At 46.7% G+C, this 23391-nt stretch overlaps 1 protein-coding gene across 2 annotated transcripts in view; it reads left to right on the top strand.

Moving 5' to 3' along the window:
- LOC143930378 (uncharacterized) overlaps positions 1-23391 on the top strand; it is a 121814-nt gene that overhangs the window by 52255 nt on the left and 46168 nt on the right. For both annotated transcript variants that reach the window (XM_077454661.1, XM_077454660.1), the window contains exons 2-3: positions 1883-2253; positions 17143-17262. In XM_077454661.1, coding sequence (XP_077310787.1) covers positions 1885-2253; positions 17143-17262 — 489 coding nt within the window. In that variant the 5' untranslated portion in view covers positions 1883-1884. The remainder of the gene's footprint in view (positions 1-1882; positions 2254-17142; positions 17263-23391) is intronic.

Genomic DNA, 23391 nt, shown 5'->3' with positions numbered 1-23391 from the left:
GGGCCACCTTAAAAAAAAAAAAAATGATTAAAAGTCAGCAGCTACAAATACTGCAGCTGCTGACTTTTAAGAAATGGATACTTACCTGTCCAGGGTGCCCGCGATGTCGGCAGCAGATGACGAGCAATCGTTCATCTCTCGGCTGCCCCCTCCGCCATCCTCAGTCAGAGAATCAGGAAGTGAAGCGTTTGCGGCTTCACTGCCCGGCTCCCTACTGTGCATGTGCGAGTCATGCTGCGCGTCCTCACTGGTCCCCATTATGTTATGGGAACTGTGTGTTTCGCAGAACACAACGGGGGGGGGGGGGTGGTCATCTGCCGCTAGCTATTCCAGGAAGTGGTTGCAGATAGATACCTGGATTATACAGGTATCTGCACCCCCATGTTTACGCCAAAATCTGACCAGACCATCTGAAGATCCCAGCTGAATTTATCAGACCACATAGTGTTTTTCCAATCTTCTATTGTCCAATTCTGGTGAGTTTGTACGAATTGCAGCCTCGGTTTCCTGTTCTTAGCTAACATTAGTAGCACCCAGTGTGGTCTTCTTCTGCTTTAGCCCATCTGTTGCAAGTTTCAATGAGTTTTGTCCCCTCATTATATTGTGTACCGTGTGTTTACGCTGCCGGCGTTCTGTCAAAACAGCAAACTCATCCAAATCTCTAATTACTTATGCTGGAGAGTCAAGGGAAGTGATGTGGTAGAGGATTTCGATGCGTTGGCTGCTTTGTCAGAACACAGTTTATTGGGCTGGAAAGGCTGAGATCCTTTTTTTTTTTTTTTATATTATCTCAGTCTACTTCCAGGCTAGAGGAGAGATGTGGCGTCTCATAGACTCTACATCTCTCTGTAAGGAGGACCTGTCATGTCATATTCCTATTACAAGGGATGTTTACATCCCTTGTAATAGGAATAAAAGTGATCAAAAAAAATAAAAATGTAAAGCGTCCCGCCCTCATGTGCTCACACGCTAAAGCAAACACATATGTAAACGACATTCAAACCACACACGTGAGGTATCGCCCCAAACTTTAAAGTGAGAGCAATGATTCTCCCAAGTCCTCCTCAGCAACTCTAGACAGGTAACCTGTAAAAATATTTAAAGTATTGCTTATGTTTAAGTACATGGCGTCATTCCACGAGTGTGTGCAATTTTAAAGCGTGACGTGTTAGGTATCTATTTACTCTTCATAACATCATCTGTCACATTATACAAACAAATTGGGCTAACTTTAGTGTTTTTTTTGTTTTTTTTTAATTCATGTTTAAACAGTTGCAGCAGAAACAGAGAGCTCTTGCCAGCCCTGATTGCATGATTGGGTTGAAGTGCCATTGTCTTGTATGTGTGCAGTGGGGGGGAATAGTGGCCCATCATTGGTATTAGTTGGAGGAATAGTGGGCTTTTTTTGGTATTAATGGGAGGGAAAGTGCACCATCATTAGTGTCAGTGACAAGAATTATGCCCCTCTCTTGGTGTCCAAAGCGAAATAATGTCTTGTTACATTGGGAGGGATAATGCACCAAGGGCCAGATAAGGACAAGGAAAGAGCCACATCTGGCCCACGGACCACAGTTTGGAGATGACTGACTTAAAGCAAGGAACCTTTACGTATGGAGTTTGCAGAACACAAATTGAAAACTTTGTGTTGGTAGAACCACAAGATTACCAAATTGGTAAGTGAGGCCAAGAAGGGTTAAGGGCCCCATGAAAGTTTAAGCTGGCTTGCTGACACCTGGAGGCATTTAGCTAACAGAATCCCAAAGACTGTCAGGTAGCATTTTCAGAAGGAGGTTCACAATGATCAGGCACACCAACAACTTTAGAGAACGTAATCAATTGTTTATTTATTTAATTTGTTTGTTTTCTTCTCTATAATTTTCAGCAATGCCTTTGGAGGAGAATAACTTCAGCAATCAGACAGCTGCACACCTTGGGAATGAACCTCCTGCTTATTACAATTCATATGCAGAAGAGCCAGTGTGGAATATCTCCAGTGTGACACCTAGTGAGCAGATTTGGAATGACTGTCCTCCTGCCTATGACTCTCTCCTTGATACCCCTATATGGAGTATTCCTGTTAGCCAACTTACTGCACCTACCGATGACCAGCTATGGAACTTTCCCCTGCCTATTCCAGAATACATTGAAGCTCCACCTAACGCCAACACCAATCGGAACTCAGGGAATGCTCTAACAAGTTTGAATTCCCTATTTAATCAGAAATTTCAGAGAGGAAAGCCTCTATGTGTAGGAGTGAGTATATTGTTTTTATTACTACACTTTTATTGAGTATGGTTTGTTTATGTCTAATTATGATGTTAATGGTTATAAATCTGTATATACTGTGTATGTATATATATCTATATATATCTATACATATATAGATATATATACATACATATACACACACACATACACACACACACACACAGTATTGTCAAAAAGTATTGTGACACCTGCCTTTACACGCACATGAACTTTAATGGCATCCCTGTCTTAGTCCGTAGGGTTCAATATTGAGTTGACCCACCCTTTGCAGCGATATTAGCTTTAACTCTTCTGGGAAGGCTGTCCACAAGGTATAGAGGTGTGTCTATGGAAATCTTTGACCATTCCTCCAGAAGTGCATTTGTGAGGTCAGGCACTGATGTTGGAGAGAAGGTCTGGCTCGCAGTCTCCACTCTAACCCATCCCAAAGGTGTTCTATTGGGTTGAGGTCAGGACTTAGATGAGCGAGTTTGGGGAGGAGGAACTTGACTATGTCTTTATTGACCTTGCTTTGTGCACTGATGCACAGTCATGTTGGAACAGGAAGGGGCCATCCCCCAATTGTACCCAAAAAGTTGAGAGCATAACATTGTCCAAAATGTTTTGGTATACTGATGCCTTAAGAGTTCCCTTCACTGGAACTAAGAGGCCAGGCCCAATATCTGAAAAACAACCCCACATTATAATCCCCCTCCACCAAATGATTTAGACCAGTGCACAAAGCAAGGTCCATAAAGACATGGATGAGCAAGTTTGGGGTGGAGGAACTTGACTGGCCTGTACAGAGTCTGATCTCAACCCAATAGAACACCTTTGGGATGAATTTGAGCGGAGACTGTGAGCCAGGCCTTCATGTCCAACATCAGTGCATGACCTCACAAATACGCTTCTGGAAGAATGGTCAAACATTCCCATAGACACACTCCTATGCCTTGTGGACAGCCTTCACAGAAGAGTTGAAGATGTTATAGCTACAAAGAATGGGCCAACTCAATATTGAATCCTACAAACTAAGATTAGGATGCCATTAAAGTTCATGTGCGTGTAAAGGCAGGTGTCCCAATACTTTTGAAACAAAGTGTATATAATACACGCACACACACAGTATCTCACAAAAGTGAGTACACCCCTCACATTTTAGTAAATATTTTATTATAACTTTTCATGTGACAACACTGAAGAAAGGACATTTTGCTTCAATGTAAAGTAGTGGGTGCACAGCTGGTATAACAGTGTAAATTTGCTGTCCCCTCAAAATAACTCACACAACCATTAATGTCTAAACCTCTGGCAACAAAGGTGGGTACATCCCTATATTTTGTGTGCCACCATTATTTTCCAGCACTGCCTTAACCCTTTTGGACATGGAGATCACCAGAGCTTCACGGGTTGCCACTGGAGTCCTCTTCCACTCCTCCATGACAACATCATGGAGCTGGTGGATAATAGAGACCTTTCGCTCCTCCACCTTCAATTTGAGGAGGACCCACAGATGCTCAATAGGGTTTAGGTCTGGAGACATGTGGCCAGTCCATCACCTTTACCCTCAGTTTCCTTAGCAAGGCAGTGGTCATCTTGGAGTTTTGTATGGGGTCGTAATCATGTTGGAATACTGCCCTGCAGGCCCAGTCTCAGAAGGGAGGGGATCATGCTCTGTTTCAGTATGTCACAGTACATGTTGGCATTCATGGTTCCCTCAATGAACTGTAGCCCCCCTCAGTGCCGACAGCATTCATGCAGCCCCAGACCATGACACTCCCACCACCATGCTTTTCTGTAGGCGAGACAGACTTGTCTTTATACCCCTCACCTGGTTGCCGCCACACACGCTTGACACCATCTGAATCAAATAAGTTTATCTTGGTCATATCAGACAACAGGATATGGTTCCTAGTAATCCATGCCCTTAGTCTCCTTGTCTTCAGCAAACTGTTTGCAGGCTTTATTGTGCATCACTTTAAAAGAGGCTTCCTTTTGGGATGACAGGCATGCAGACCAATTTGATGCAGTGTGTATGGTCTGAGCACTGACAGACTGACTCCCCACTCCTTCAACCTCTGCAGCAATGCTGGCAGCAATCATATGTCTATTTCCCAAAGACAACCTCTGTATATGATGCTGAGCATCTGCACTCAACTTCTGGCGAGGCCTGTTGTGAGTGGAACTTGTCCTGTTAAACTGCTGTATGCTCTTGGCCACCGTGCTGCAGCTCAGTTTCAGGGACTTGCCAATCTTCTTATAGCCTAGGACATATTTATGTAAAGCAACAATTCTTTTTTTGAGATCCTCAGAGAGTTCTTTGCCATGAGGTGCCATGTTGAACTTCCAGTGACCAGTATGAGAGAGTAAGAGCAATAACAACAAATTTAACACACCTGCTTCCCATTCACACCTGAGACCTTGTAACACTAATGAGTCACATGACACTGGGGAGGTAAAATGGCCAATTGGGCCCAATTTGAATATTTTCACTTAGGGGTGTACTCACTTTTGTTGCAGGCAATTCAGACATTAATGGTTGTGTGTTGAGTTATTTTGAGGGGACAGCAAATTTACACTGTTACACATGCTGTACACTCACTACTTTACATTGTAGCAAAGTGTCATTTCTTCAGTGTTGTCACATTAAAAGATGTAATAAAATATTTACAAAAATGTGAGGTGTGCACTAATTTTTTGTGAGATACTGTATATATTCAACCCTGTTTGCTTTATAGTAGGAGTGGTTTATATCTGAGCAATGGGGTGTGCTGAATTGCATGTGCGTTGCTAGTGATGAGCCAAACATACCTGGGTTTGAATCCAGGCAGGTTTCGTGAATATTGCGAAAGTTTAAGTGCTTATTACAAACCCTGTTGAAGTCAATGGAAGCTAAATGCTTAAAGGAGACAGCGGCTCCCCGCCCCTCCACAGCTCAGTGCTCCAATGAGTGTGGAGGAGCATAGCAGGAGCTCTGCTCGAAGAGGAATGAGAACCGAGCGATTGGCGGTGTTCGGTGGCTCGGTTCTCAGTGAAGAGACGAAGGGGGGGGGGGGGCAGCTGCAGCATCGGTCATCACAAGATGGTGGATAACGATGGCATATTATTTAAATTGCCAAATTTTTTAATTAAAAGCTGTGATTTTTTAATATGATGATTTAAAAAAAGCAATGAGAAAAAGTTGCAGATTTCTGCACACAGAAATGGGTCAGCATAATTGTCACTCAAGGAGAGAAAAAATATTACTCCATTGCTGCCAAAACACATTGGCACAAATCTGTGAAATCTTCAAATATTCCCATGGCCCGATTTCTTAAATGTATATCAACCCTCAACCAGTTCTTACCCCCCTTCATGACCATGCCATTTTTTGTGATATGCGTTACTTTAACAGACAATTATGGGGCCGTGCGACACTGTATCCAAATAAAATTGATATCCTTTTTTTCCAACAAATAGAGCTTTCATTTGGTGGTATTTGATCACCTCTGAGGTTTTTTTATTTTTTGTGCTATAAAGAAAAAAAGAACGACAATTAAAAAAAAAAAAAAAAAAACTTTATGCTATAAAACATATCCAATAAAAATAAAATAAATAAATAAAATGTATTAATCAGTTTAGGGCAATATGTCTTCTGCTAAATTTTTGGTAAAAAAATTCCCAATAAGTGTATATTGATTGGTTTGCGCAAAAGTTATAATGTCTATAAACTATAAGCTATATTTAGGGAATAGTGAAGGCCGAACGGTTCGCCCGGCGGTCGCTTCGCAGCGAATTTCGGCTGTTCGCGGTCCGCCCGTTCGGCGGACTATTGGCGCCGTTCGCCCGGCGGACTTCCGTGTTTACTGTGTAAAAGAACTTTGACCTATGATAACACATCCATCATGGGGTACAGGACAGCCAATTGAGACATTACAGCACATGGACACTTGGACATTCCCCCTAACTTATAAATAGACCCGATCCAAGGGCCATTTTACATTCTTTCTTCTGTCACTATAGGGAGAGGTTGCTGTGTGGAGCAGGGAGAGATTGCAGTGACCCAAATCGCTAGCTATTTGGTACACAAAAATTCTTTTCTTGACTGGTATAGGTGTTAGGTGTAGTTCAGGATAGGCAGTGCTGTGCTAGTGATTGTTGCAGCAGCCTGAGTGTCTTTTGTCAGTTTAGAGAAAGGGACAGGACGGTGTGCGCTGCAGGGACAGTCAGTTTAGTCATTAGCTGTTACTATCAGGTCCACAAAAGTGCTATTCCAGTTATTGTTCCAGTAGCCTCTGTTTTGTCAGCTTATATAGGGACAGGCAGGAAGCAGTGTGTGAGGCAGTGAGGGTCAGTTTAATCAGTAGCTGTTACTATTAGTTCCACAAAGGTTCTTTTCAGGACTGGTATAGTAATAGGCTTGTACACGTATAATATTCTTTCTTCCAAATATAGAAAGAATATTATACTTGACTGCTGCCCTTCTGCTGCAGTCTGCTAATCACTCACACACAACCTACTTGTTCCACAAAGGTCCTTATAAGGACTGGTAATAGCCTGGTGTAGGGTGCTATAGTACATAGGGTTGAGTGAGGTACAGTCTGCTATTCTATAAGGACTGGTATAGGTCCACAATACATAGGGTTGAGGTGCACTACTGCTGACCGCTGCCCTATACTGCAGCAGTCCTTCATCGGTATAGGGACTGACGTACAGTCTGCTAATCACTCACACACAACCTAATTGTTCCACAAAGGTCCTTATAAGGACTGCTAATAACCTGGTGTAGGGTGCTATAGTACATAGAGTTGAGTGAGGTACAGTCTGCTATTCTATAAGGACTGGTATAGGTCCACAATACATAGGGTTGAGGTGCACTACTGCTGACCGCTGCCCTATACTGCAGCAGTCCTTCATCGGTATAGGGACTGACGTACAGTCTGCTAATCACTCACACACAACCTACTTGTTCCACAAAGGTCCTTATAAGGACTGGTAATAACCTGGTGTAGGGTGCTATAGTACATAGGGTTGAGTGAGGTACAGTCTACTATTCTATAAGGACTGGTATAGGTCCAAAATACATAGGGTTGAGGTGCACTACTGCTGACCGCTGCCCTATACTGCAGCAGTCCTTCATCGGTATAGGGACTGATGTACAGTCTGCTAATCACTCACACACAACCTACTTGTTCCACAAAGGTCCTTATAAGGACTGGTAATAACCTGGTGTAGGGTGCTAGAGTACATAGGGTTGAGTGAGGTACAGTCTGCTATTCTATAAGGACTGGTATAGGTCCACAATACATAGGGTTGAGGTGCACTACTGCTGACCGCTGCCCTATACTGCAGCAGTCCTTCATCGGTATAGGGACTGACGTACAGTCTGCTAATCACTCACACACAACCTACTTGTTCCACAAAGGTCCTTATAAGGACTGGTAATAACCTGGTGTAGGGTGCTATAGTACATAGGGTTGAGTAAGGTACAGTCTGCTATTCTATAAGGACTGGTATAGGTCCACAATACATAGGGTTGAGGTGCACTACTGCTGACCGCTGCCCTATACTGCAGCAGTCCTTCATCGGTATAGGGACTGAGAGTTTTGTCACAGGGTCATTTAAAAAATTACAGGCAGAGGAAGAGGCAGGCCCTTCCGCAGGGGTGGTAGGAGTAGGGCAGGAGCAACAGGCTTGAGCCAAAGGGGGAAGTTGCAGAAGGTGCGTTCAATTACTTTAAAGGACGCACCAGACTTGGTTGAGTGGCTCACTCAGCCTTACTCTTCTGCACCCTCCTCATCCTCTCGATCTGCACCCTCTTCTTCACTCTCTGCTATGTGCACCCCCAAAGACACTACCACCAACACCACTACCACCACCACCACCACATACCTTCCACTTGAGTCACAGGAATTATTTTCCGATCCATATCAAGACATTTCTCATGCGCAGCCACTCTTGGTATTGGATCAGGAAGAGGAGGTAGCAACAACCGCTACTGTCTGATGACAGTACCCAGATCAGCCCAAGGAGGAGGTTGGTCCCCAGTGTTGCTGCCTACTCCGAGATCTCTACTTATAGCAGTGGGGAAGGTGACGTTGATGATGACGTGTCTAGTGATGTCACGCCAACTACTGCCATATAAACTGGTGGACACGGAGGCCTTTTGCAAATTTGTGGCTATTGGAACACCACAATGGAAGGTCCCAGGAAGGAAGTATTTCTCAGAGAAGGGCATCCCAGAGCTATATGGCCATGTTCAGCGGCAAGTGAATGTATCTCTGGCACACAGTGTCGGTGCCAAGATACATCTGACCACAGACACGTGGTCTAGCAAACACGGGCAGGAAAGGTATATCACTTTTACTGCCCACTGGGTGAACCTTCTGACGGCTGTCAAGCATGTAACCCATGGCACCCATGTAGATTTGGTTTTACCGCCACGGATTGCATGCAGGCCTGACTCTTCTTCTCCTCCTCCTCCTACTCCATCCTCCTCCCTCTCCTCCTCGGCTGACTCCTCCTTTTTCGCTGCTAGCGTCTCTTCCGCTGCGCCACCCAAGCTCCCGAGAACCTATTCGACATGCCAGGTGAGATGTTGCCATGCCGTGCTGCGTCTGTTGTGCCTGGAAGCCAAGAGCCACACTGGCCCGGCACTCCTTTCAGCTTTGCGTTCACAGGCAGATCAGTGGCTAACACCGCTCAATTTGACAGTTGGTAAAGTGGTGTGTGACAATGGTGCCAATCTGCTTAGCGCATTGAAACAGGGCAAAATCACGCACGTGCCATGCATGGCACACGTCTTAAACTTGGTCGTGCAGCGATTCGTTGTCAAATACCATGGGGTCCAGAACATCTTGCGGCAGGCAAGGAAAATCTCGGCCCATTTCAGAAGATCTTACACGGCCATGGCTCGCCTTGCTGACATTCAGCGGCGACACAATCTGCCGGTCAGACGTCTTATTTGCGATTGCCCGACGCGATGGAACTCAACCTTCTATATGCTTGATAGGCTGCTCCAGCAGAAACGTGCAGTTAACGTCTACCTGTATGAACTCTGGGGCAGAACAGGTTCTGGGGAGCTGGGGGGTTTTTCACCGCGCCAGTGGCTGCTCATGCGCGACGCATGCAGACTTCTGCAGCCATTTGAGGAGATCACCAAACTGGTCAGTCGCAGCCATGGCGCCATCAGTGACATGGTACCTTATGCCTTCTTTATGGAGCGTGCATTGCGTCGTGTCATTGATCAAGCTGTGGAGGAGCAGGAGCGGGAAGATGAGGAAGTCGCAATGCTGGATGAATTCCCAGGGGGGCTACTCTATCTGAGACAAGTCAACAACAGGAGTCTGAAGAGGAATCAGAGGAGGATGGTGCCGATGCGGATGAGGAGGAGCAAGAAGAGCATGCTTTTAACCTTTCTGGGATCCCTGTTGTGTGTGGATGGGGAGAGGAGAATGAAGAGGACGACATTATCCTGGATGATGAGCAGGAGCCAGGCCACCACACCACTTCCAGTTTAGTGCAAATGGGGACCGATAAGCGTACTCGCCTAGCTCACGACAGTGTTAACTACCTCACATTTCTAAAAATGAATGAGGCATGGATCTCAGAGGAATTCAACACATGTGACCAGTAGACCATGTATATGTCTATACAATTTTTTTAATCGAGCACAGAGACCTTCTTTCTTCATTTGGCTCACTTCCTTGTCCAAAAAAAGCACACCATACTATATGCCCGTACCCTCCTCTTTGAAGAGGTTGAGCGGTGTCATATTTCTACTGGGGCTGCTTATTATGAGGGGCTCCCACCATCCCTGTGCTGTGCTGACATCCTCCTGGGGCTGTACCTCTGCTGTGCATATTATGAGGGGCTCCCACCACCCCTGTGCTGTGCTGACTTCCTCCTGGGGCTGTACCTCTGCTGTGCATATTTTGAGGTGCTTCCACCATCCCTGTGCTATGCTCATTATGAGGGGCTCCCACCATCCCTGTGCTGTGCTGACTTCCTCCTGGGGCTGCTTATTATGAGGGGCTCCCACCATCCCTGTGCTATGATGACATCCTCCTGGGGCTGCTTATTATGAGGGGCTCCCACCATCCCTGTGCTATGCTCATTATGAGGGGCTCCCACCATCCCTGTGCTATGCTCATTATGAGGGGCTCCCACCATCCCTGTGCTATGCTCATTATGAGGGGCTCCCACCATCCCTGTGCTATGCTGACTTCCTCCTGGGGCTGCATACGGTGCAGGTGTCAGTGCTATATATCACGGTGCTGATGTCAGTACTCTCTATCACGGTGCTGCTGTCAGTGCTGTATATCACGGTGCTGGTGTCAGTGCTTTATGTCACACTGCTGATGTCAGTGCTCTCTATCATGGTACTGTTGTCAGAAGACTCTATCACGGTGCAGGTGTCATTGCTGTATGTCACGCTGCTGGTGATCATCTCCTGCACCCTCTTCTTTGCCTACCCTGACCTTCTCTCTCCTCCATTGCCTTCATGCGCTCCACAGTCCTGAATTGTCACAACAATTTCCCATATAAAAAAAGAATGCTTGTAGTTGTCGATCCCAGATTCACCTCATACATGTGTTATGTCATTGGCCATGTGGTGGGACTATGTTTGCACAGCTATTAATTATTTTGTGGCTGCAAATTTGACCTGTAGGTTTGCGAAGTTCGCCTCCCATTGAAGTCAATGGGGCCCGCCGCGAACGTTCCGGTTCGCGAACTATCAGCCGCGTTCGCGAAATGTCCCGTCGGAAGTTCGTCCATCACTATTAGGGAATTTTTATTTATTTTTTACTAGTAATGGCGGCGATCAGTGATTTTTTTAGTGAGACTGCTACATTGCGGCGAACAAATCAGACACCTAACTGAAACTTCTGATACATTTTTGGGGATCAGGGACACTAATACAGCGATCAGTGCTAAACAAAATACACTGTCACTGTACTAATGAAACTGGCAGGGAAGGAGTTAACATCAGGGACGATCAAAGGGTTAAATATGTCCCTAGGGGGTGCTTTCTAACTGTGTGGGGGATGCTTTTACTGGAGGAAAACAAAGATCTGTGTTCTTGCTTGCCAAAAACACAAGAGCTCCATCTTCCCCTTTTGCAGAACGGTGGTCTGCTTTGTTTACATAAGCAGACCGCTGATCTGCCTCTCCTGAGAATGACCGCCAGATACGCTGAATGGCTCCCGCTTTGTTCAATCACAGCAGGTCGCAACCCCAGACCCAGTGCACACACAGGAGGAACGCCCTGCCACAGCATATCTATGTGGGGCGGTCCAGAAGGGGTTAAACAGAACACTAAAAAGTAGGAAGCTTTAAACATCAGAAATAAATTGTGAAAGAGACCTAGATGACTGCAATCTTAGGCTGGATTCACACCTATGCAGGCGTACTGGGCAGGCCGCAGATCACAGCAATATGCCGCTCGTGTCGGCTCCCGTGCGCATGCGCGGGAGTGATGTTATAGAGGCTCTGGCGAATCACAGCGCTGGAGCAGCCAGACCCGGAAGTCACTCCGGGATACATGGCAGCAGCGAACATGAAGATGGAGGACCGCTTCAGGGGCTTTGTTTTCAGGTAAGTTATTCATAATGAGCTAGTATGCTATGCATACTAGCTCATTATGCCTTTGCCTTGCAGGTTGCATTAAAAAAAAAAATAGCCTTTACTTCCTCTTTAAGTTCCTATAGCCCCATAGTGAGGTTGGCATAGCTTGGAGCAAAATGAGCTCCAATAGCTGCGCTGGAGCATAACTTCCAATTCAATGAAAGTTATTATATCCAACATTAGCTATTGGAGCTCATTTTGCTCCAAGCTATTCCAACCTCGCTATGTAGCTATGGGAACTTAAATGCACTTGGTACAACAATTTCTATGCTGCTAACATTGTCTACTATGGTAATTATATAGACAATATTATCATTTGGGATGGCACGTCTTCATCCATGGTGGATTTTGTAGCCTGTTGTAGGGATGAGCCGAACAACCACCTGTTTGGTTCGCATCCAGAACATGTGAACAGGCAAAAAATTTGTTTGAACACAAGAACACCATTAGTCTAAGGGACTTGAACGTGAAAAATCAAAAGTGCTAATTTTAAAGGCTAATATGCAAGTTATTGTCCTAAAAAGTGTTTGGGGACCTGGGTCCTGCCCCAGGGGACATGTATCAATACAAAAAAAAGTTTTAAAAACGGACGTTTATTTGGGAGCAGCGATTTTAATAATGCTTAAAGCGGTTCTGCACCTAAAATAAAAATATTAAAAGCCAGCAGCTACTAATATTGCAGCTGCTGACTTTTAATAAAATTACACTTACCTGTCCCAGGGTCCAGCGATGTCGGCGGCAGATGACGAGCGATCGCTCGTCTCGTTGCTGCCCCCGCCGCCATCCTGCCATCCTCTGTCAGGGAATCGGGAAGTGAAGCATTACAGCTTCACTGCCCGGTTCCCTACTGCGCATGCGCGAGTCGTGCTGCGTGTCTCTCATGGTCCCCCGCTGTGTCTCTGGGAACTGTGTGTTTCCCAGAACACAACGGAGGGGGGGGGAGGGGGGGCGTCTGCGAGGGTCTGTGGCGGTCTGCCCGGAAATGGGTGCAGATACCTGGATTATCCAGGTAACTGCACCCCCTCCCCCCTGAAAGGTGCCGATTGTGGCACCGGAGGGGGGGGAGGGATCAGATTAGCGGAACTTCCCCTTTAGGGTGAAGAACCGCTTTAAAGTAAAACAATAAAAGTGTAATATTCCTTTAAATTTCGCACGGGGGGGGAGGGGGGGCGGGAGTGTCTACAATATGCCTGTAAAGGGGCTCATGTTTCCCGTGCAGCACTGACCCCTGAAGGGGAGCTGGTTTTATTGGGCTTACCGTTACCTTCTGCTCTTTGTATGCGTCTAGAGGTTTCCTCTGGTATATGCCCAAAAACTATAGAGACTGACGACAGATCCGCTCAAAGGGATTTTTATTTGCAAAGAAAGTAACTAAACAACAGTCTCTCAGTATAGGATCAGAGGGTTTAGGTGGAAAGTCCAGGTACTCTTAGTGTCAAAGTCGGTAATAAAGAACTTTCTTACTTTGAGTAAAATCCAGAGAATAGCCATTCACAGTTGGATCCCCACCCTAGTTGGATAGTCCCTCTCTCACCAGGCCTATCAGCCAACAGGGTGCTCAAATCAGGAACAAGTCTCTGCCACAGACTTGGATGTAGAACACTTGTGAATAAGTCTCTGCCACAGACTATGCTATAGAACACGTGTAAGGAAACTTGAATACTTGTAGAACACTCATGTGGTACCAGTATCTTGCAGCCGATCTGACGATAGCGCATGAGATTGGATTCACTTGGGTCCTTCAGATTTTCCAGGCTCTTGTTGAGAAGCCAACCCCATGCGTTGCCCTCTCCTGAAGAGTCCTCCCCTGGGTAACTACAAAGTTGCTGGGCCTCTCCACAACCTTAGACGGCACTGGACCACCTCCGAATCCTTTCTTTCGTTTCCTCGCCTTGGACTAGCCAGCCGTAAAGCCGGGTGGATCTGCACCCTGGGCCAAAGTCATCCTGTGGGCTGGTCAGGAGGACCAGGACCATGTAGTCAGAACATACTTCTGGACCGGAACCCGAAACATGTGACATCCGCATCTTAAGTACCCTCTCCCATAAAGCGCAGCAAGAGTGACACTCCCACTGGGCTGTTTCCGAGAGAAAGTAACCTTACAGCACCCAACCAGACTGTGTTACCATACCTGCCAGAAATGACAGCGCCCCCTGTGGCTAGGAAGAGCATCCTGTAGTCTAGTCAGATTGATGCTGAGGTCAAAATTTGGAGCAATTAAACCCAAACCAACCTGCAGTTTAGGTGTAACTTCAGGTCTGGTATGGATATTAAGGGGAACCTCGCCCCAAATAAAAACAAATGGCGTGGGGATCCCCCCAAAAATCCATACCAGACCCTTATCCAAGCACGCAACCTGGCAGGTCGCAGGAAAAGAGGGAAGACTAGAGAGCACCCCCCCTGAACTGTACCAGGCCACATGCCCTCAACATGGGGAGGGTGCTTTGAGGTAGCCTCCCAAAGCACCTTGTCCCCATGCTGGCTGGGAAAAGGGCCTCGTCCCCACAACCCTTGCCGGTGGTTGTGGGGGTCTGTGGGTGAGGGGCTTATCAGAATCTGGAAGCCCCTTTTAAAAAAGGGGACTCCCAGATCCCGGACCCCCCATGTGAAATAATAATGGGGTACATTGTGCTCCTACCATTTCACCCAAAAAAGTGACAAGGTAAAAAAAAGCACACACACACAGCTTGGCACAAGTCGTTTAATAAAAACAAAACAAAAATTCCAGCGATGTTATCCTTCTACGATCCATGAACGATACAGCCTGGCAGAATGACGCACAACTTGGGTGACAGTTCTTAAATAACCGAGGACAGGGCCACCCGTGACGTGTGGACAGGGGACCCCGCCCCCCTCTGATGCAAGGGTGAATGCTGGGGTTACCCAGGGACATGTACAGGTGACCCCTTTTTGGGGGGAACCCCATGGCATTTTTTTTTTATTTTGGTGCGGGGTTCGCCTTAAAATCCATACCAGACCTGAAGGGCCTAGTAATGGAATTTGGGGGGACCCCCAAGCAATTTTTTAAAAAATTTTGGTTTGGGGTTCCACTTAATATTCATACCAGACCCAAAGGGTCTGGTAATGGACTGGGAGGAACCCCCATGCTGTTTTTTTCAATGACTTTCATCTCTATTGCCAAGACCCGACAATTCATTATAGCCATGAGTACTTTTAAATTATTTTTTTTCCTTTAGAAAGGATATTTTGTGCAAGGACTTTTCTAAACATGGGAAACATGCGCCACTTTACAGGCATACTATAGACACCCACCAGGTACAAAATGTAAAGGAATATTACACTTTTATTGTTTCACTTTAAGCATTATTAAAATCACTGCTTCAGAAACATTTTTAAATTTTTTAAACTTCTTTTTGCATTGATACATGTCACCTGAGGCAAGACCCAGGTCCCCAAACACTTTTTATGACAATAACTTGCAAATTAGCCTTTAAAATTAGCACTTTTGATTTCTCGCATAGACTTTTAAAGGGTGTTCCGTGGCTTTTGAATTTGCCCTGCGAACAACCAAAATTGTTCGCTATTTAGCAAACGGGTGAACAGACAATGTTCGAGTCAAACTCATGTTCGACTCAATTAGACAGCCCTTCCCTAGCCTGTTGTAACCGGAATAATATCCATGGTTGGAAACCTCATTGGCATGTTTCATTGTAAAAATAAAAAATGTTTGACGTGCAAACATGCCAAGAATCTTTTGTGGTAAATGACCTAATAAATCCAATCATTTAAGAACCGTTTCTCACAGTACGTACTTTACTGTCTTACATCCCAATGTGGTCTCTTCAATGCAAGGAGAACCATTAGGATCCTTTGTGCACGCTTTGGTGAAAAAAGTAGCACAGAAGACTGTTCCCAGGCATTTTACAGAATTACATGGGAAATTATCTGAAGGGCTAAAGGTCCGGGTCATTGAGCCTACCTCCAATAAATTTCCTCAAGCAGAACTTTTAAATAAATTGTGAGAGAGAGAGAAACATATTGGATGTACAAACTGAACTCTCTCACCCCAGGTGGTTTGATAGAAGGCAATAGGAGATAGAAGTTAATACTATTGTCTAGACCTTTCTTCCAGATTACAACAATTACACACGCCATGCATGTGTAAACTGTATATTTTTTATATACATATTCTGTATATTTATATAAATATATAGATTTATTTCAATATATTTCTTATACAGCCATTCCATCTATGTATTATTAATTTTTTTAAATATTTTTATTCCATTTATTATCTTCTTTCCTCACAACATTGATGTTTTGGTCCACAGCATGGAGTAATATAGCTCCACTTGGTGACAGTTTTTGGGTATCACTGGGTCCAATAATTTAATATAACTTTCATTAGGATATGTTTCACAATTTAAACATTTTTTTTTTTAAATAAGATTTATCAATTAATTACATTTTATTATCTGTTAAATCCTATTTTATTTATATTTGGTTATTGTTTTTCAATTGGTTCATCTGATTATCTTTTAATCGTTATATATTGTTTATCATTTATTTTTATGTCTAATAATGCAATTCATTATGCACATTTTAATTTCTTAATGTTCATTTTATTGTTTTACACACTTGAACATGTTTTATTTAAAAGTGAATCCACTATTGTTTGCCTTTTTGAAGTAGCACTGGGCATTGTAGTCCCACTGGTATAAGTAGTATTACCCACACAGGCTTTGTAAAGGAGCAGTGTGACTCTGAAATGTGTAACCATGCCCCAGTATGACCCATACTGTGTGAAGTTACTTCCTGTGTGCCTTGCATGGTATCTCCGTTTCCTGATAGCTGGTGTCCTCACATTACCCAGCCAGCGGCGGTGCCACGGACTTCAAGATTAATGTATCCCCCACTGAGCTCCTGTGCTGACAGGCAGTTCTGATGATAAGTACTCTATTTTGTGAGTTGCTATTTGTCACTTATATCATTAAATATTTGTTATATACTGCATGCCTTTTGGTGTTCCTTCAAATTCCTAGGACACTAGTAAAAACTGAGGCATGATAGTTAAGGTGGGGTTGTACAGGGGCTGGCTTGATCGTTATTGTTTTGTCAGTGTCCAAACTTCCTAAAGGTGGCAGTATAACCCACACGTCAGACTATTCTACAATTCTGTATCCCTCAATGAATGGTAAAGACCCGAACGGAAATTCCACTGTAGATAAATGCATTTTTATATTGGAAAAGGGAATATTTAACACTGCAATATAGATTTGCAGACTTGGACAGGCAGTACTGATAAATATACATGTTCCTTTGTCTCAGGTGATGGTCATTTTGTGTGCCTTTGTGCAGATCGCAGTAGGTACGATGTTGGCATTTGACACTATGCGTGATTACTCTGCAACCCTAACATATGGAATACCATACTGGACATCAGTGTGTGTAAGTACTATATTGCTATATTTCTAAAGGATGCATAAGAACTGGGTAATTTAAAATGAGAAAAGGTTAGTTTAAAGGGTATGTATGGTGGTTTTTCATATATTTGCCTTTTTTATTATGGTCAGGATGAAAAAGCTAAAGTAAAATATATACATTACATATTAAATCTTGCAGTTAATGTGGTTGTAGACCTCTGATATAAAAAGCAAAGCATATGATATGATATGAGAACAAAGCATATCCTTCTATAATGTGTACTTGCCTTAATCCAAACCACAGAGTGTGATTTGTATGCGTGTCTGCAGTATGGTTCCTATGCAATCTGCTTGAGTCATTTCTAACAGTCTGTGCTGACAACATGGGTTTGAGGAGGACAGAGCATGAGAACTGCAGCACACAAAAGGTGATTGGTAGCCTCAGCTGTGCATGTTTCTTTGTGAGATTGTGTAGAGAGGAGGGATATGTCCCTTCCCTCCACTCAGGTCTCAGATTACACAAGTTCAGATACTTATAGTAAAGACATTTTAGTCAAATGTGTACTTCCAAACTTATTGTAAGCCTTATATGTTTGGTGTACAGGAAATGAATCAGCCTGCACAGAGCCCTTACCCATAAATCTTTTGGGGAATTGGAATGGCAATTGAAAGCCAGGTCTTCTCATCTAAAAAAGCACTAATTCCCACTCCAAAATCTTGTGGAAAGCCTTTCAAGAAGAGTGGGGGCTGTTTTAGCTGCAAAGGGGTGGTGATGGGGCAATTCAATACTTAGGTCCATGGTTTTGGAATGTTGTAAGCAATAATCATATAAAGGTGTGATGGCCACGCATCCACACATTTTGGTCATATAGTCAATATGATCATATGGTCAATCAATTACAAGCTAATTACATGAAAACAATGCCATACATTTACAATGATCTAAGCTGCTGGATCTTAATTTGTAACTCCCAATCTTCTGAGTTGGCAAAGAGGGACACATTTTAGAATTTGTAGGCAATGAACAAACCCTGGACTCTCTGATCTCACAGACTGATTTGAAGAACAAGCAGGAAGAATGGAAGAAAGCAAAACCCAATAAAAAAAAAATCTGGTACAGTAGTTAAATAGTAAATGTACTGTATCAATACGAAACTCTACACTGGAGCTAACAGAGGGACATTTGATGAGAAATTGGGGATAGAGAAAATTTGTTCCAAAAAACAGAATCAGTATTTATAAGCTGTGTGCAAACAGTGAGGTCTGGCGTGGCATTCAAGTTAGAAAGGCCTAATCTATTATTATTTACACATGGTTGTATTCACAATGTGCATGAATCAAGCTAGTACTTAGTTCTTCAATAGAATATAGTGGATTATTTAGTGCAACCCCCGCCATGTGTTTCAAAGATTTACTGTATAGATCTTTACAGTATATACACATTGTGAAGATGTTAGCCGCAGCATTCGTGAGGAGAAGGAGAAGCAGGTGGCGCCGCTGATTAGAGAACAGGCTGAGGCTGGCCACGCCACACGCACGGAGCTCTCAGCCTCCAGAGCGTTTTTCGCCAAATGTTTCCCCCCCGAGCAGCACGCCACAATGGGAGCCCCCCCGGGTGGGACTCGTCAGGCCCGCCGACGAAGCGTACCACAGCTTCCGCCGGTTCAGGGCTTGGACGGAATCCTCGGCTTAGGCGGCGCTCCGTGGGCGGGGCTTCAACATTGGCCAGCGCTTCCCCCCGCCCGCTCGGCGTAGTCAACGCGCGGGCACGGGCACCCCACCTCCGCCAGCGCGGAGGGGGGTAGGCCTCATCACAGGACAACATAGGCAGCGACCGCAGGGCCTTCCCCAGCACCGGCCGGCAGTTCAGGAGGTCAGAGGCGGTGTCAAGATGGCGGACGGGGACCTCCGAGGAGCGTGGTTTCCAGAGCACCGGTGGGGCAGCAGTTGTGGGGCGGGGCCGGCCAGGGCCCAGCAGAGTGGCACCAAGATCTTCTTCCTTGCACCTGGAGGACACGGAGGCCCTGCACACTCCTGGGGACCTGTCGGAGGGGGAGTTGAGCGCGTCTGACCTGGAGGGTCGGCAGGAGGGTCCGACTGCGGTGGATGTCAGGACATCGGCGACGGGACCCCCCCCTGGTCGGCCCGGTAAGTCAGTGTCTATGTCATACTTGTCTGTTTCTCATTCTTTTCTTGAGTTGGCTGGGGGTGTTGTTGAGGGCGGGTCAGGGGCCGCAGTGGGTGGGCTGCTGTCCGGGGACCCCAGTGGGGGGGTTGGGTCGGGCGAGTCGTTGGTGGCGCCCGCCGTGCTGGCTCCTCCCGCTGACCCGCGGGTTCCGGCGGAACTGGGGCCTTCCGCGCCCGGGGTGCCGGTGGCGGGGAAAAGGCTGCTCTGTCAGAAGGGGGTGGATGAAGTGCGAAGTATATGTATGCTTCGAGGGACCGCTGGGTTCACACTTGAAGCCCGATGTCAGGGAGAAGATTGTGAAGGGTGAGTATGTGGAGATTTTCTCACTCCTGCCTCTCGAGAAGTTTAATCTCGACAGGGTTAAACCCGACGATAGTAAGAAGGAGGACGCGAAAAAACTGCAGTATCGGATGATCCCACGGACGTTTACGAATTGGCTGCAGGCGTTCGCCATTATGGCCAGCGTGATTGTTCGGCGTTATTCTGCTACATGGACTCTGTGGGAGAGGCCTACAGGGTATACGGCGGTACGGCGTGGCTCAGGTATAACAAGCAATTTCACCAGCGCAGAGCGGTGCATCCCTCCTTGCGGTGGGACCACAAGGACATAAACCTCTGGATGCGGTTGACGTCCTGGGCGCGGGCCCCCAACAAGTTTCTTACAGGGGGGGCGGGAGTCCAACTTCCTCAGGACAGACAGCGTCTCAAAAAAGGGGAGTCTGCTGGCAATTTAATGATGGCACTTGTAAGTTTGGAAGTTCCTGCCGCTTCAAACATGAGTGTTCCGGCTGCAGCGGAGCGAGTCTGCTGGCAATTTAATGATGGCACTTGTAAGTTTAGAAGTTCCTGCCACTTCAAACATGAGTGTTCCGGCTGCAGCGGAGCTCACCCAGGTTCCCGCTGTTTTAAAAAGGGGAAGGGGCGACCTGGGGAGTCTGGCAACAAAAGGGACAACGCCGGTAAGGGGGGAAAGGATGGAGCCTTTCCTAAGTAGGTACCCGGACCGGGCGGCTGCCCATTTGTTGCGGTAGGGATTCACTGAGGGTTTTAGAATCCCTAGTTCTTTGATTGTGATTTCGTCGGTTGCGCAGAACTTGCGGTTAGCATTGCTGCACCCTGGGGTGGTGGGGGGGAAGTTGGGCAAGGAGGTGGCCCTTGGACGCATGGTGGGGCCTTTTCGGGATCTTCAGATTCCTGGGTTGGTGGTTTCCCCATTGGGGGTGGTCCCCAAGAAGGAGCCGAATAAGTTTCGGCTGATCCACCATCTTTCGTTCCCGAAAGGGGGCTCTGTTAATGATGCAATTGACCCAGGCGCCTGCACAGTGTCGTACACGTCTTTCGATACTGCGGTGGGCTGGGTGCGTCGCTGCGGGCAAGGTTCGCTGATGGCAAAGGTGGATATCGAATTGGCATTCCGCTTACTGCCGGTCCACCCTGACAGTTTCCACGGCCACCGCTGGGATTAAGTCGTCCACTCATTTCATCCGTCTCACACGGGAGCATCGGGAGGACTTGAGGGTGTGGCACACCTTTCTGGTGCAATACAACGGCAAATCCTTGTGGCTGAGCAGCCCTGTGAGCAATTGGGATTTGGAGCTGTTTACGGACGCCGCGGGGCTACGGGGTACAGCGCCTTCTATCGGGCCGTTGGAGCTGGCTTGTGCAAAAACCTGGTGCTGCTGGAATTGTTTCCGGTGGTTCTGGCCTTCGAGATCTGGGGCAGGGATTTTCGGGATTCGAAGGTCCAGCTGAATTGTGATAACTTGGGTGTGGTTCAAGTCATTAACCGCATTTTGGCGTCATCACTGCCAGTCGTGCGGCTGCTGCGGCACTTAGTGCTGCGCTGTCTGGAATGGAATATATTCTTATATGCTGTGCATCTCCTGGGGGTGGACAATACGTTGGCTGACGCCTTGTCTCATATTCAGTGGGACAAGTTTTGGGAGTTGGCGCCGGCGGCAGACCGGGAAGGGGTTCCTTGTCCCCGCTGGATGTGGTCGCTTTTCGAGGATTCCTCGCGGGATGAATAAAAGGGTCGGTGAGTGAGTCCACGTGGGCGGCCTATGGGAAGGTCTGGAGTGAATGGAGGGACTTGGTCAGACAAGTCAGTGGGGATCTGGTGGCGGAGGAGGTGAGGCTGTTGGTTATTTATTTTGTGTCTAGGAACCTGGAGCGGGGTGTCTCTGTTTCGGTGATGGACTGCAAGCTTGCCGGCCTAGCTTTCTGGTTCAAGTTACAAGGGTCGGTGGATTTTACCAAGGACTTTTGCATTTGGCAGGCAATGAAGGGCTATTGCCGGGTGCGAAAATGAAAAGATGCCAGGAGGCCAGTGACATTCGGCAACCTGAAAGCTTTGGCAGGTCAGTTGGGGTTGGTGTGTTCCTCTGGGTACAAGGCGTCATTGTTCCAGGCAGCGTTTTCGCTGGCCTTTTTTGGCGCCTTCATCGAAGACGGATCAGTCGGGTAAAGGGGCGAAGGTGAGCTTATTTCGCTTGCCGGGTTCTCCTTTGTGCCCAGCGCAGGCGGTGTATGATTTTTTGGGAGTGCGTCCGGAGATGGGAGGGGTTTTGTTGATACACGAAGATGGTTAGTTGCTGTCTAAATTTCAATTTGTGGCGGTTTTCAAAAAGTGTTTGAAGGCGGCCGGACTGGACAGCTCGCAGTATGCTTCTCACTCCTTCCGCATCGGAGCGGCTACAGAGGCCGCCCGTTGCGGGTTGGACGAAGCAGCGGTGAGAAGGATCAGCCGGTGGGATTCCCTGCGGTTTCAATCTTACATTTGGCCGGAATTAGTAGTCGAGGTGGGGCGGCGCCCACTTATTGGGGCCCCTGCTGAGGTGGAATGGGGGTGTGTGGGAGTGCATGTGGTTGTGCTGTGGTGCATTGATTTGTTATCTGTGGTCTTTTTTCCATGTCTTTCAGGTGGAATCCAGATGGGTCTCGCCTGGATACTGGGGCACTTTTATGTGTTCAGGGGGGCCAGGAGGGCGGACATGAGACCGAATGGCAGGCAGTTGGGGATTCCTAGGGAAGAAGCATGTGTACGGTGGATAGGAAGGCCGGGCATGCATTGGGCTAGGGTTCTGCCAGAAGTGATGCATGTGGTGCGCCTGGATAGGCCGCCTGATGTGCTAGTGTTGCATGTAGGGGGCAATGACCTGGGGGGATGGCCGGCCAGAGAACTAATTCGGGACGTTAAGCTTGACTTTCTTAGTTTGAGTACCCTTTTTCACGGGCTGCTGATCGTCTGGTCTGGACGAGTTGGCGAATGGCCAGGTCTGTTGACTGTCTGAATAAGACCCGTATTAAGGTTAACAAATGGGTGGGGCAGTTCGTAATCCGGAACGGGGGTTTGGTGGTCGCCATCCGGAGTTGGAGCGTGACGTGGGCTTGTACCTCCTGATGGACAGGGTGCACCTGTCGGATGTGGGGATGGATCTGTGGGCCCTAGGTTTGCAGGAGGGGATACAGCGAGCTCTTAGAGTGTGGCAGGGCTCCCAAGGGTGAGGTGGTCCCCCTTGTTAGCTGATGGCAGTGGTGGTGGTCTTGTATGGTGGTAACTGATCCAGGAGATGGAAGTGTGGGAGACTCATTAGGGACATGGGCTCCCTTGGTTACAGCTAACACAGGTTAGCGGAGGATGGGAAGGTGGACACTGCGGGTAGTGAGTTGTCTCCGGGTTGAAGTTATCACGGCCGGAGGCCTATTACGTTAGACAACCCGCAGTGTAAAAGTGGAATATTTATGTGGGGAAGTGCCGTACAAGACCACCGAGTAAAACTGATATTTTCTGAAGTTTGTTATTTATGGTTGAAGTTTGATACATGTTTTATATTTTGTAAATAATGGCTGCTGTGGCCGGTTATACCCCAAAAAGAAAGCGTGGTCTCATTCTTATAGTTAAGAGGATGGGGAACTGGGTGGGGTGTAATGATGGGGTAGCAGGTTGGGTAAAAAGGAGGTGTA

The sequence above is a fragment of the Lithobates pipiens genome, unplaced genomic scaffold (genome assembly GCF_037356315.1).
Source record: "Lithobates pipiens isolate NorthernLeopardFrog02 unplaced genomic scaffold, aLitPip1_a1.2 Scaffold_25, whole genome shotgun sequence".
NCBI lineage: Eukaryota > Metazoa > Chordata > Amphibia > Anura > Ranidae > Lithobates > Lithobates pipiens.
Note: the sequence above shows the minus strand (reverse complement) of the source record. Positions and strands in the feature narration are given on the sequence as shown.